This window comes from Bombus terrestris, chromosome 8 (assembly GCF_910591885.1).
Source record: "Bombus terrestris chromosome 8, iyBomTerr1.2, whole genome shotgun sequence".
NCBI classification, from domain to species: domain Eukaryota; kingdom Metazoa; phylum Arthropoda; class Insecta; order Hymenoptera; family Apidae; genus Bombus; species Bombus terrestris.
Window position 1 is genome coordinate 1,317,107 of NC_063276.1, and position 15,720 is coordinate 1,332,826.

At 43.5% G+C, this 15,720-nt stretch overlaps 1 protein-coding gene across 6 annotated transcripts in view; it reads left to right on the plus strand.

The window, feature by feature from the left end:
- Window positions 1–15,584, plus strand: part of LOC100650887 (protein tincar) — a 38,625-nt gene extending 23,041 nt beyond the window's left edge. For 3 of the 6 annotated variants that reach the window (XM_048408129.1, XM_048408131.1, XM_048408130.1), the window contains 13 exons: window positions 991–1,095; window positions 1,261–1,537; window positions 2,087–2,311; window positions 2,453–2,584; window positions 3,815–4,717; window positions 4,794–4,981; window positions 5,059–5,258; window positions 5,376–5,878; window positions 6,344–6,539; window positions 7,388–7,520; window positions 7,679–7,729; window positions 8,274–8,492; window positions 8,686–15,584. In XM_048408129.1, the coding sequence (XP_048264086.1) occupies window positions 1,267–1,537; window positions 2,087–2,311; window positions 2,453–2,584; window positions 3,815–4,717; window positions 4,794–4,981; window positions 5,059–5,258; window positions 5,376–5,878; window positions 6,344–6,539; window positions 7,388–7,520; window positions 7,679–7,729; window positions 8,274–8,492; window positions 8,686–9,849 (4,185 nt within the window). In that variant the 5' untranslated portion in view covers window positions 991–1,095; window positions 1,261–1,266 and the 3' untranslated portion in view covers window positions 9,850–15,584. The remainder of the gene's footprint in view (window positions 1–990; window positions 1,096–1,260; window positions 1,538–2,086; window positions 2,312–2,452; window positions 2,585–3,814; window positions 4,718–4,793; window positions 4,982–5,058; window positions 5,259–5,375; window positions 5,879–6,343; window positions 6,540–7,387; window positions 7,521–7,678; window positions 7,730–8,273; window positions 8,493–8,685) is intronic. The other 3 variants (XM_048408133.1, XM_048408132.1, XM_048408134.1) reach the window with 3 other exon arrangements.
- Window positions 15,585–15,720: the final 136 nt, after the last annotated feature.

Sequence of the window (15,720 nt, forward strand, 5' to 3'; positions counted from 1 at the left end):
CTTCTTTTGAATGCCGTGGCAAAGCAAAAGATCAGGAGCAATATCCGACTAAAAAAGAATTTCTCTGCAAAGTAATCATCTCGGAAAAACGGCTTCTTTCGTCAAAGAAACGAAAAGAAACGACTTTACGAAGCTGAGCGTGCAAGAAAAAAGCCGATAGGGAGAGAAAAGAGGGAAAGAGAGAGGCAGATGTGGTCGTAAGAGCACTAGAATTACCACGCTACGCTGGTCCTCCTCTGTTTCGACCCTTTTGTACCACTCGCTACCGCGATTGTCGGTAAGCATTAAGCCGCTCGATCATTTTTCTTCTTCCCGCGCTTCGTCATTGTCGGTTTCACGATTGGGGAAGCATCGAGTTGTTCGCGGATAGACACGATGCGTAATTTTCTCCGCAACTTTTCGAACAATGCTCACACCCTACGCGTCAGTTTCCCCTTTCTCGTCTATTCCACGTTCAAACGATACCGTTTATGCACAATGCGCGTTTAAGTCTTCGTCTCGGTCTTTGTACTGTAGCTACCCGCCGTCTATCAAGAAGTATCCAATATCTTCTTAAACTGTCTTTTTAATCGTTTCGAACGTTCTCCGATTCTTATTGAATTCTCCTTGAATTCTTATCGATCGAGAAAAAATAAATATCAAAATTTAGTTACGTCGGAGCAATGGCGTATTGGTATTCTTCGGACACATTCTTTTGCCACTTACATAGCTCGAATAGAAGATCACGATGCTAGGTACGAACGAATCAACAGGCTTTGTATATACGTTGACGGGCAACAACTTTTGTGCGTGTGCCTCGTAGTATACATAGGTGTAACATAAGTAGGTAAGTCCGGTCAGTTTCACGGTTCGATCACTGCAGCGTCCGTGAGTCCTCGTTTTCTATCGTACGCTATACGTTCTGACGGGTCGCGTACAAGACGACAATCCGCTTGATTTCTTTCACGCTATTGGACTATCCGATAATTCGATTTTCTTTTTACGTTTCAGGCGGCGCTGTCACCTCCGAAAATGCCACAGCTCCGCATCGATTGTTCCAAACTAACTCCTTCGAAACATTAAGACGCCTACACTAGAAACATAGCAGAATACTCGGTAAATATTTGAAACCGGATCGATATTCGACTTCACGGCCATTGGAAAGTTCGGGTCCCGAATCTGAAAGTGAAAAATTGCAAAATTATACGCGTGCAATTTTTCACGCGCGATATCCCGCCCTCGAGAATTCGATGATGAACGAACGAAACGTCTCTCTTTCAGAACAAGATGTCAATGACGGGAAGCTTAATGGGTTACGAAAATAATAACGAGGTAAATCAAGCAAAGTGCAAAAAGCCATTAAAACCGCTTCCGATAGTGTCCAGCGTAAACTCCAGCGGTATCACGACTACCAACAAAGCGAAAAAGCCACGAAGGTCTACTAGACGAAACTCTTGTATACGAGGTCACGTGAATAGTTTGTGGTCCGTCTGGTACGGTGTTTTGGCGGTCGCTTTTCAAGCTTACATCGGCTTGAGATACGCAAAAAGGTTTGCCGGTAAGTGAAATCGTCGTTTTTTGCATCGAAAGAGGAAACTTGGCTTTCCGTGAAATTCACGTAATTCACGAAGAAACGTAATACGTAGTGCAGTAACGTACAGTGATTCGCGAAAATATTTCAACGCTTATGGAAATCTTTTGTAAACGTGCAAACTTCCAAGTTGGCGTTGACGGATTTTTTAAATTATTACGCTCTATGAAACACGATCCAAGCTTTGGTATATTTTAACGGGAAATTTCTGTTCTGTTTCGAACTTTACCAATATGATCACGATAGCCGTGTCCAGTTACAATATCGATTAAGTTCCAAATAGTTTCCTGTAACGCGAGTAATATATTCGCGAAAGTTCGTATCGTCGTAATGTTCAAATATAGTGGAACTTTGATTATCGATATTAATCATGACACGTACTGTTCGGAGAATCAAACAACTTTATTTTATTTTCGAACGAGAGAAACGTACCATCTCTAAATTTTCTAATTCTACTACACTTTCGCGAGACGCTGTATACCTTCGACATGACAGGTTGGTTGGTTATATTTGCAGCATATTTATCGTTACCTTGGCCGGCGGACGCTCCACCGCCGAAGGTGGAGTTATACGCGTGTCTGGTGCTAGCCGGAGCCGGGGTTGTCCTACTGCCGGTTCTACTCGGCGCGGCCTTCCTAAAGCTAGGCAACCTGGCGAACGATGGAGTGAAGCTCGGTCGTCATTTGAGCGCCTGTTCACGCGACCCGCCTTCGTCCTTGCTTACCAACAATCCTGACCACAGTGAGTATACGTGCCATGTATTTTTCATCCCGGTTTATGTCCTCTTCTCCGTCAAACATCCAAGCTGGGATGTTTCGCTCGACGAAGAATAGAAAGCAGAACCATTTGTAGCTACACAATTCCCGTGCTGTCGATTCGCAGGTTTGGCGAATAATTTATGGCGACACGGAGGTCCCACGGCTGCTTTCGTACACCTTTGCACAGCCATGTGTTTCCTGCTGCCCTCGCTGCTCATGGAGGCTAGATTGATACACGCTGGATTTCTGCCAAAAGGTAACGACCGACACCTATCGCTGTTTCTGTTCGTGTTCCGCAATTACGATGACGGGTGTTTTGAATGGTTTCGCTTTTCATTAGCAACATGATTAATTTTTGTGGACAGTTGTACGATTCGAACGATATTTCAGGATAACCATGATAACGCGTTGTCTCTCCTATTTTACGTTGAAGAAGACAACGATATTTTTCATTTTGTCCGAACACGCGTTTCTTCCTGGTTGAATATGCCCTACTACCTTGCAGTTCGAGTAATCTAAAAGAAACTAACTTAAAATCTATCCGAAGCTACACTAGCTTCGCGCGTATCTTCGTTTAGGCCGATCTCATCCGTAATTGTTTAACCGTGCATCTTGCAGCTTAAAGCCATCACTCGCGCGTGCCTTCGTCGTTTCCATTGATTTGAAACATTTCAATCGAGTCGATGACGATCAATGAATCGCGCTTGGGATTCAGATCGCTATCGTTATGGGGTAAAACGATTCGCGCATGGAGAAAGGGGCGTTTGGAATGTAACGGGGCAACTTCGTCCTGACTACGTTCTGGTTCGTGTATTGATCGGCCAGGTGTGTGCACACAGCTAGCTACAGGATTTCTCGTTCCTCGAATCCTTCCACCTTGAGCCACTTAACCAAGGAAGGAAAAGATATACCATTTTTTTTAGAACGAATCAATTCTCAACCCTCGTACACGGTATTCTTCGACCTCGTTAAAAAAGAAACTATCTTATGCTCGATGATTTCATACTCCGAGATATTCGAATTCTTCTCTTCTTTTTCTGGCGCTATCGTAATGCCGGCTGCGGGATCTATTCACGCGATCCGTGATCAAAAACACGAAACCACAGGGCGGAACTGGTTAATGATTAACACGAAATTATCAGATTGCGCGCATGTATGTAAATTCGTATCTTTACGTACGTAATTGAAGAAATAAAATATAAGCGGGCATTTCTTTGGTTTCGTGAGACAGATAATATTTTGAGGAACGGATTAGAAACACGTGTAGTTGCCTAGATGCATCATACACGCCATCTCTCAATTTCTGTCTATTATTTATTATAATTTTACGACTCGCGTAAAGCATTCGCGCGTTCGATCAACGTCCGTCAAAGTCGTGAACTATAACCGAAGCGACTCGTTGTAGAGATTGCCAAATGGAGCGCAATGCGGATACCAGCTCGATTAATCCTATTTAATCGATAACCCGATGCTTCCTATTTTCCAGAAACAATATGGCGTACGGACCTCGATTGGCTAGTGACTCACCGGGATCGTCTGGTTGTATCCAGTTTCATGAATCCAAACGTGAATCTCAGCATCCTAACGGGCTTCATAACTCCTCAGCCTTTCGTCACCTTAGCACCAGACGAAGAAACCGATAATATAGCCAACGACATTGTCACGACGAAATTGGAATTGACCGACGTTATTAATAAATCAGCAGCAATGGAATTTCGACCACGCGACAGCACGAACGAACATCTTGGTCAGTTTCGTACACCAACGAGTACCAATCTACCCGTACCCGATGCAAGAGTTTCAAGCGTTAGCACTACTTCACCTACCAACAAGATTACGATGTCCATGACGCAAAAAATTATTAACGACACGACAAAAACACCGTCCACGGTCAATGGTGCGTCGAAACTAAATTCCACGAGACTAACGTCAGCAGCTTCTCCGATTACGACAACAGCAACGACCGGTACAAATGTGGCAGAAACAACTACGGCAACGATAACAACGACAACGACGACGACAACAACGAGAATCGTTAAAGCGCCTGCAAGCTCAGACGAAGTGGCAACGGTTACAGCTGCGACTACGACCGCAACCGCAGTTCCAACCGCTGCTACAGCTGTAACAACAACGTTACCGTCGACGTTATCTTCAACGTCTAGTTCGATGAAGTACGGCAATACCGTTAGAAGACCTACCGCTGCGAAGTCGATTATTAGAAGCAATAATTCGAGAAGTAAATTGAAAACGAAGAACGCGGGCAAATTATCGACGACTGTCAGGCCCGGTAAGAGCGTTGGGAATATGACAGCGCAGAGTATGTCGTTGACGATGAATAGTTTGGCTGATTTGGATCATCCGGAGAAGCTGAATCTTGAGTTTCAAGCGGGTAAGTTAAAATCGAATCTCGAGTTGTTTTCCCTTTCTCTGATTTGTCGTAATTTTCCTTCTTGTATCTCCATTAGCTGAATCATACGGACCTATTACTCTCGAGTACTTGAATTATGCCATCGCTCTCGGAGTGTATTCTGTGAGATACCCAGCAGTGTTCTGGTCGTGCAATAAACCGTTGGCCACGATTTTTAGTTTCCAGTTGATCGTCAATTCCGCCCAGAGTTTATTAGCCTATATTGGAATGTCTGTACTTTACAAGGTAAGACACACTCTTGCGATAAATTCCCTTATAAAAATAAAAAATAACAGAGGAATTAAAATTTGTAATATCTTCAGGTTCAAGTGATGGGACCCTTAAAGGTGCTACCAGTTCTTCGACAACAGTATCGCACGATATCGACTACTAGCAGCATATCGACAATCTTCGGGGACTCTTACTTCTTGTTAAATCCACACGTTACCCTCGTCTTGTTTGCTCTTTCCTCCCTTCTGGTGCTCTGTTCTAGCATGGTGATGTATTTCTACGCCTACGGCAGGTATGTCGCTTTCCATCCCCTCTGTTTTCTTTCATTCTGCCCTATTTCGTTCTTTAATGGAACTACTTTTCGTCGTACAAAAGTTTCTTCAACTTGTTTGCGTTTATGCACATACAGGTTTACGGCGTTTTTGAGCCAAGAACGAGAGCGTCGAATAATCTTGTCAAAGGAGAATAGAAGTGGCAATGGTTGGATATATTTCATTCACTGCACCGCTCTGTGCGTATTCCTGGCGATCGCGATCTGCAGCGCACCGTTGCTCTACGACTACAGCGTCGTATATCGTGGCAGTCTGGATGGTGCGATATTAGCTTGTGTCGTCGCTACTGTTTTGCATTTGTTCCTCTGGTTACTCTTATGGATCTTTCTCACGATAAAACAACGCTGGACATTCAAATTGCGAGTGACGATCGGTCGAGCTACCGTTAGGTCAGCCAGATCGGTGAAACTCGTAACTGACGTGGATCTATTGTCAGCTAGAGACGACGAGGACGGAACTAACGCGCCGTTACTGGTCGTTGGGAATGGTAGAACTTATACGATTGCCGACGCGTCGCCGAAGAAAGCTATCATGAGCGTGATACAAAAGGCGGCTATTGAAAGGAAAGCACGCAGTCAAGGTAAGATAGTGCGCTATGGAGTAAGACATTTATGGAGGAAGGCGGTAAGCGCATAAGAGCGTACGAGAAATTTTTTCGTATCTTTGAACATTCGTGAATATTTTGTGTTTCTAATTTGATCCAAAGTTGCAGCAACGTCGGCAATATAATTATACTACTGTTAATAATTGTCTCCGAGTCAATTTTTATTACACTAGCGTCAGAACAATACGTCGAGCTGACGAACAAACTATAGTCTTGTGTAACAGAACCGTTTATAGCACGACCCTCTTTTTACTTTCCACGGTATATTATCGTTTAAAATATTAACGGCTGATATTGTTTCTAACTTGAAAGATAAGCTTCAAACATTCTGTACCCGAAATTTGTTCATAATTTTGATACCTTGATACGAATTAATAAATATCCGACACGTATTTCGCGACACTGTCCACTATGATCCTTTTCATCTTATTCCGATTGTAGGAAACGTCGATTCCGTAAACGGCGACTCAGCAGCCGACGACGAACAGATTTATTGGCTAAGACCAAAGTTACGTCCATCGCCGACTAGATCGCCGAACGACGGAAACGTAGCACCAACGACGGAAAAGGGCTGGCTGAATAAGAAATTGAAACCCAAGGTCACCTTTAACGACCTGCCTAGTACGTCAGGCTCGCGGTAACTACCCTCCTCCCTCCTCTTGATGTCTTTCTGTATGTATCGTTGTGTCCGTGCCCGTGCTCATGCTCGTCTTCATTTTCATTTACTCTCTCTCCTTCCTGTAAACTAATATTTACTCGAGATTCCTGTAGAGAATTCGCTTGATCGATCGTTCCAATTCGGTAATCAGTCCGTATCACGGAAACTTGCCATCGCCTTTTTATCATAACCTGCGTTCCCTTTGTGGAATTCTCCTGCTTTGGCTACTATGTATTTTTATAATGTTTGTTGCTCTTACGATATTCAAGCGAGTAATTTCCTATCGATCTCCTCTTCTCACCTTGAATTCTTTTTCCACTTAATCGTACCGTGTTCGTATCTGGTGCTTACGTACACGCGCGTGTTGTCAATGTTATTAAATTGCGTGCTTTTAAAGTGTATCGAAATTCGCTAACTCTTTGAGATCATAATGTTATATTATTACACCTATTCCGTATCACGATCTAGCAGGAATTGTTAAAAAAAAAGTGTCAGATCTCGAAGAGTTAACGTCACCTATTGCTAGCATCTGTATTTATTCACTAAGCCTTATTGTCGTTCGTTTTCGCTTTCACGAGACTGAATAAAATTTCTTACGTTTACCGTATGGTAAATGGTCCAATATACCATATGGATCGCTAGAAACTATGAAAAAAGGGATACCACTTTATCCGATTCTCTCTTCTCCTGTCTTCCTTCCTTTCCTTTTTTCTTCTCTGTCTTTCTCCCCTTTCCCCGTTATCTCTATTTTCCTCGTCTACCCTAACGGATAAGTATTCGTATGACCTCGTTGTAACATACTACAACGTGGTGCGTGTGGATTGCAGCAATAAAGGAAAAGTCAGACGAGGCACCGGTGACGGGGGCCCTGAAGATGATGGAGATTATGCCACGTTACGAGAATTACCGCTGATCACGTCTCTGGACCCAGCAGATGATTCAACGTCCGAAGAGAACAAGGTATTCGATCATTTTCTGTCGCGAATCGTTCTTTCCCTATTAGATTTTATTCGTGATAAACGTTAACTTGAAAATATTTTGCTCGAGTACCTTTCGACTCTTGTAACGTCGTTCGTTTCCCCTTCGATTTTTAACTTAGTTTTCTTTTGCTTTGACAGTGGGAAAGGTGGCTGATAACTCGTAGGGACGTTATACCTAAGTTTGGCAACGTAAGGCGTATAAAAATGTTTTCTTTTCTTCGTTCGTTTGTTTTCTCGTTTCGTGTTGACGCTTCGAAGTAATACTAACATTCTTTAACTGCGTGTGTTTGTTTTTTGGTTGCGTACTACTAACACACGCTATCATAGAATCGTACAAGACGAGGAAAATGTTTGAAAAGCGATTTAACATCCCACGAATTTCTACGCAATCCGATCGCATCGGTAGTGCACGTTCGATCTTACGCTTATCCTCCCATCCTTTCGAATTCTGCTCTGTCATCTCCAAACAGCAACCGTACCAATTTTATATTGTACATGTAAATGTATCTACGTAAAAAAAGGTTCGAAAGATATGTTTGCTAAGAATCGAAACACGTTTGTTTCTCTCCTCCTCTTTCTTCGCCTGATGGTCCTTTTCTTCTTCTTCTTCTTTTTTTTTTTGCGTTCTCTCTTCGATTCGTATGATTTCCAATAAATTCATGAGACTCTTGCAGGCTTACTTTCTAATTGGCATTTCGCTTGGCAATTAATCGTTGATCAAACGTTCCAACAGCTGCTCGAGTGCGTGAACGACGACCAAGTGACATACTACGCGAGCGCAAATCGCGATCTACAACCTTCGGAAGGCGACCCCTCGCCCCTATTGACTCCAGACCCTTTGCCCGATCCCACTTCGGAACCACTTCCACTGCCACCTCCGACTCCGACTCCGACTCCAACTTGTGCACCGACTACCGAAGTTGTCACGGCGTTACTAACCACTAACACCCAGGTACTAACAACTCTTGTCGTTCACAATATACTTTTCTTCTAACAAACTACCAAATAAATACCAGACAGCAAAATGACAAATAAATAAATAAATAAATAAGTAAATACAGAGAACGAGATAAACGTGAATAAACAAAAATCCGTGGAAACCCTGTTGCTTGAATTGAAGGTAGGTGGTCGCGCATTGGTTTCAGGTAAACGGTGGTCAAACGCCGCGATGTCTGCGTCGAGGAGATTCTGGAATGCCACACGAAGAATTAACGCCTCGCTCGGATTCTTCAAATTCTCCGCCATTGGACGCCGTGGTGGGTGGTAGCAGCGGAGCTGGTTCGGTGACGGGTCACAGCAACGCGAGCAGCCACAGCGAAACGTCCTCGAGTGGCGTGCACAGTAACGCGAGCAACGCGAGTAACAGTAGTTGTCAAAGACGAGCGACGAGCGTGGACGACGTGAGCGGCAACTGCGATCAACGAGACGGCGAAGAATCACGCGATCAATGGCGCAGCTGTTCCCTCCAGCGAGGGATTCAACCTCCATCCGCAACGGCCACCTTCTCACCGCCGAACAGTCGTCCAGGCACTAGTCAATCCTTCTCATCGCCGCAATACGCGAATCACGTGCCGCTGTTCGCGAATATCAACGCAAATTCAACGGCAAACGCGAATATAAACGCGAGTGCGAACACGGGCGCCAACACGAACGTTAACGCGAACGATGTCAACGTCGTTGGACAAGGATGTCCAGCTGTGATTCTCGAGAATCCGAACGAGGCGACCGTGGTGATCCGGCGGAAACTCTCGAGGACAAAGCTGACGGAACCGCTGAACCCTAACGAGGAACCTTTCGGTCGTTCCACGAACATGAGGATGACATCGTTCACGGAAAGCAACGATATTCGCGTGCACGCAACGTCAGCCACTCTGCCGCATTATCCGACCCAGCCGGCGGTTACTTATCCGCATTGCTCCACCATGCCTCTGCCACACGCCTCTCATAGTATGGCTGGATCTCATATGGGTGGATCTAGCGGAAGCTGCGGATCGGTGCCGAGGCACGCTTTCGTCCCTCCGCAAGTACACTCGTCGGTACCAGCCCATACCACTCTACCGTCCCATCACAACGGCGTCAGACTTCTTCACGGCATCGCGCCTACACCGAACAACCCTTTCGTCAAGAGGTTCCCTCCTGTGCAACTACACACGCAACCCTGGGCGCTGCCAGGCCACCACACTTTCCCCCAAGCTTCGCAGGTTAATGGAAAATTGACCACTACCGCGCAGATCAGGCAGAGCGATCGCGACTCGGCTAATTTCTCGATGGCCAGCAGCGGAGACTCGGATACGTGTTTGCCTCATTAGACGTTGATCGCGTCTGCCAGATTCCAACCTCTTCGCTCTCGCTCCGCGCCGAGCAAACCCGATACGTTGTCACGATGCCGTTCCCGTCGTCATTCTCGACGATCGCGTTCCTAGATCGCCTCGACGAAACGTTTCCCATCGAGACATTTGCGAGACGGTTCTTAGAAAAGAATCGTCGTTCTTCGCGAACGCACTTCGATGGGAACCTTCTTTCGAACGTGTTTTGTTATCGAGCTTCGTGGAGGATTACCGTCGTGGATTTTTACCCTATCATTGATATCAGAAGTAACGTTACTACATATCATACCAGTCGATTACTCACAACATCCGACACTTACGGTTACATTATGTTATTTTCGATACAAATGTCGTATGTCGAGATAATATCGTGCCCCGTTCTTCCATATCAATTATCTCTCCATATGCATGTACCAGTAAGAAATCATACACTTGTAGATACACTTTTATGGTCTGCCCGTTTTTTCAGCCGGTACAACGACTCGTTCGAATATGAATGAACGACTCGCGATACAAACATATCTTGCGAGCTGCTCACCAATCACCGCTGGTGAATCACGAACCAATATAATCGCACGTGAGACTATTTCGATCGCCAGACTGGAAGAAGTGAAATTTTTTTACATTTTTTATTTTCCCATATAGCTTGGCGTGGTCATACACCGTTTTATTGCTTGATTGCGACAAATAGCTGACAAAGACACTCGTTAAAAGTAATTTACGACTGCTTATAATAACTTATATATATATACTTATTATTAAAAAAAAAAAATGTTCTTTTATCGTTATTCCGAAAGCTGAACGCTAAGCTTGCATTTCAAAAGGAAAATCTTCGCACGAGTTGTTTACCCTCGTGATATTCGACACGGCACGATTTCGATCCCACGCGACGTAATAACGATCAGCAGGAGAGGACCTTGAGAAACGTACGATTACTGCCATTATAATAAACATAATCGCGAGACTCTCTAAGATCTTCGTTATATCGAATATATAAATTGATTTCATCAACTGCCATGTTAATTCGTCCTGTTTAACGCTTGCGCTACGGCAATTCTTTTCTATTTCCGCGATTTTAAAATGGCGAAAAACGCGGCGAGACCATAGGAAATGATCTCGCGTGGAGACGCGCCCAATTTCATAATTAAGTAAAGACTTAAGGACCCAGATGCACGACGCACGAGTGAACGATATATATATATATAATCCAGATAGTTGAATGAATTCGAGTTCGAGCATCTATCGTTAATCCAAGTACTTATGATATCGATTAACCAAAACTGCGAGTACTGGTTTCCTAACTTTGGATGAAAAAAAAAAAGGAAAAGAACCGACGCTTTTTCGAAACAACATAGAAAACGATCAAGATAATAATGTGTGTAACGTATATTAATCAGTGCTTATCTATTACGATACTACGAATACTACGATACAGGAAACTTACATACCAGACGCGTGTAAGCGATAATACGTTCTAAGCGAAGCTATTGGGAAATTGTTGTTGACGCAAATTCGGCAAAACGAACGGTATTTTTCGATTTAGGACCGATCTTTGCAATCTCCGATCAAATACACCGATAGTAATAAACTAGTGGCAAAAGAGAGGTGTGGTACTGAGAGCGTGCCTTGCTTGTTCGACGAAGCATACGTATAATAGGACGCGCAAGCTTTCTTCTTTCTTTCCACTCGCTCGTTCCAGAAGGTTTCCTTTGACAGAAACGCGCAACGTAGTCGGACGAGTTCCATAAAATTTAGCTTTCTCAAGTAAATACGCTCTAGAAGAAAGATTGTTATTTTGAAATATCTTCCGATCGTTTTCGACGATATCGAGTCGGAACAGGTCAGAAGAGTGCGTTGAACCGGTATATACGGTATTGCCAATAAATATCTGAACCATGGCGAATACCTTTCGTGCGAATTGTAACACGCGTTCCTTCTGAATATGTTTCACGCATTTGTCGCGAAAGATTCCTAAGAATTCGATTCCTAAGAATTTCGGATAAGTCTCTCAGAAGCTGAATCGATTAACGACGACCCTCCGGAGAACAAATTATCTACCTTCGTAACTTCATTGTTCGCGATAAGCTTTAGGATCATAAGCTGGAAAAGATAATGTTTGTACCGGCGGTTTGCGTTTAAAGTTTACGTACTTTTCGGTTTACGAGACTCGTCAGATATGGCTTTCGAAGGGCTGAAATATTCACGAGAGGATTAAAAATACCGATTTCGCCTGGTATCGCGTGTCGTATCGACATTAAGCTCTCTTTAAACCTCGTATATACCGTCGCGTACTCGCACCTTTCTCGACTCGTTATTCGCAAACGTTAGTGTTAATATTTAGTTTACATTCTGACATGCAAACAGAGCCAGTCGCTTTCGTCGAGCTTTCACTTTCGTGGATCGAAACGAGGGAACGAAGTTACGAAAGACGGCTCTAATGGGCGACGCGTGAACTACTTTTTTATCATATCACGGACGTTAACGAATCACGGAGCGTACGAACATACTCGAATAATTTTTCTATTACGGAACAAAATCAACGGAAGGGAATACCATCTAATAGATATTTTCTTACTCTTTCCACGAACGAGTTACGACTTCCGTACGTAGAGAGTAGAAACGGGAATGTAACGTATAGCCGAGTAGAAAAAGCCAGTAGTAGTCAGCCAGATCACCGTCGATGAGGTTATTCGAATTAATTACGCGTGCGTACGAGTTTTTTGCGACGTTCGACGTACGTCTGGCCAGAAGGGATACAGCGAAGTCATAAATTAAATACACTCGATTATATTACGCGAGAACCTCTTGAATTTCGTTCGCGATAATTTATCAGCTAACGATATTAGCGATCTCGCAAGCTGCGAATCGTACATTATACGTGGATAACATCCCTTTCACGATTTCACCATTTTACGTAAAACAGAATAATTAGATAAGAGGATTTGCGATTCGTAAAATTCACTCGTAGAACTTTACGCTCGATCGAATCTGAAACTTTTCAACGATTTCATGCCACGGCTTCGTTATATCTTTTTTGTCAAACGTTACTTTGCAAATATGTAGCACGTATCTATTCGAGCCTCGAAATCCTTGGTTATCTGGACGGACGTTAGACAGAAAATTCCTCTAATTTTTATACCTCGATAGGATCGAATAGATGAACCGTTTTTGCGAGTAAATTAGAAGATATCAGTCTATTCTTCTAGGATCAACGAAACGTCGAAATGGTTGCAGTCAAAGCTTTATGGTACCGACAGAAACGCAGACTCTTGAAAAAGCAATCTTAAATAATCCGCGGGTGGTTGGTTTCTATGCGATAAATCTTCTTTTTCTAAAGCGTACGATCGATCGGAATGCAAACGACAGCCAAAGAGCAGCACGATTCTTCGACATCGCGATCGATTTGTAAAACGATAAAGCTTTCACTGTACTTGTATATTTTTTCAAACGACTTTCAATGCGCATAGGTTACACGCATTCTCTTGAACGCCAATTACGGTATCGATTTTTATACGAGACTCGCTTTCGTCTTTATTCGAAGCTAAAGATCGTCAACAACGCGACTTAGAGATAAAAGAAGAAGAAAACACGACCACAGAGAATCGAGGTTCGAGCGAACGAGCATGTTTTCAATCATCGAGACACGGGTAATCGATCGATCACGCAGGTAAATCCCTGAAATCTTTTCGTAAAAAGAAGGAAAAATACAAAAAAAAAAAAAAAAAAGAGAAAAAAGAAATAAACGCTTTGTTACACCGATCGTACATATCACAGTGAAAGGACCACGCGTTGGTAACGACGAGACGTGCAAAATCATTCGATTCGCTACGCATTTCCGGATCACCATCGATCAACGATCAGAAGAAGGAAATTTCAATTTCTGTAACGTCTTTTCTTCTCGACTTTTTAATATCGGGCCGATCCGTTCTTCAAAAACGATCGAGTTCGTGTTTGCGTCGTATATCGATCGAAATAAAAATACATCAAGCTAACAACGACGACAACTCGCGTTGTAACGATCGAGAATTACCGTTGTCATTGTCATGGTTGTCGTCATTATCGTTTCCATCGTTGTTATCAGCAGCAGCAAGAATATCGAGAGCAAAGAGCAGCCGAACGTACCTCGGAGAATCGTGAAAAAGCTCCGATCCGATACGGACGCTGCTGTTTGCAGAAATATTTTTTTACCGTTTAGCGTCAGTCAGCGACCTTCATTTTAGATCCGGCTAGACCTCTCGAACGCGGATACCTACACGAAACGGATCGATTCCGCGTTCCACGTGCTACCTACACCCCAAAAGAACGTTAAAGAAGAGAAGGAAAAGAAAGAAACGTAGTTTCGGGGCAGTTTCCGAGCTTCCCCGCGAGAATTGTATCTGAAGCGCGCGTAACGGCACAACGCATAGAGAGTAAACGAGAAGGAAAGAGGAAAAAGGGGGGAAAAGAAAAGAGAGAACCAGAGACAGGGGAAGAAAAAGGTTGCGTATTTGTCGCGCGTACGAATTTCCGTGCCTATGTCTGTGCGCGCACGTTCAATTCGTTCGCCCTCGAACTAATTCCTTTCGAAGCTGTAAATAATTAAGAATCGAATCAAACTTGCGGGTGAAACGAGAGAAAGGAGCGAGAATGAACGACGAAGGGGAAGAATTGATGCGGCGAAAAAGAAAAATGAAGAAAAGAGAAAAAAATTTAACAGATATGTACGAATAATTGTATAAAGACTGATTAGAGTTATCTTGGTATTTATTCTAATTCACAGTTAAACGCTATCGCTTTGCGCGCTCTCGAATACTCACGGAGCACGACACCAAAAGTATTCCCTGGCTCAGATTCCATTTTTCTCTTGTTCTTTGACATCTGTCTGCGATTACTCGGTCGCGTTTCCCGTTTCCATTCGTTCTTCCATTTGGCATTTCGCGCGCCAATTGCCGCGAAACGTCGAGTCGTATTAATCGCCAAACCATCGCAGCGGTGCTCGCTTAAATTTCAATAAACTAGGATTTTGTATTGCAATTGTCGCGCAAGCAGTAGCAACTTTATTCTACGAATACCGTCGAGACCCACGACTGTTGTCGTCGATACGCGTGATTTCCATTTTAGTTGCATATCGAAGCTTTCCTTAAAACGTTCGACGTCTCATCGCTCGTTGAGACAAGAGCGAGATTTGCACAATGATGTTCCAGAACTGCGGCAGAGTTAAGCGAGCATTACTGGACTAGCAGCAACCACGAAACGCCAATCGATCGTTCGATGGATCGATCGATTTGGTTTTCGCGTCTTTTATCGATCGACGATTTGACGCTCTGTTCGAAAATAGAACGGGTCATATACTCGTATCGGCCTATGAAACGTTTTCGTCGTACAAACTGGAGAACGCGAAAAGCGAAACGGAATAACGAAGAGAAAGGATAGAAGGAACAAGGGGAAACGAAAATCAACGATCGACGATCACGATCCGCGGTATTTCGATGATTTTTGTTTCGTATCGTTAACGCGTAATTCAATTCATCCGTATTCAAGGGAAGAGCCATCGGATTATACAAAACGCGTGCGAACAGAGCAAAGAGAAAAAGAAAAATGGTACGCGCGATTATAACAGCGACGCTACTATCATCACATCGTATCAATATTATCCGATGCATCGTATAAACAAGTAAACTAGATGTAAACTTTGTATATTCATTTACCAAGAGAATAAAGATAAATTATTCGACGTACATAGACGAGCGAGCTGCTTTATTCTCGAAAATTTTTGTCAATTTCCCCATTTCGTTATCCACGCTGATTTATAAACGAATAAATAAAGCAAATATTCTCCATCTGGCCCTTTCCTCCGTTCCTTTCTGCGCTATT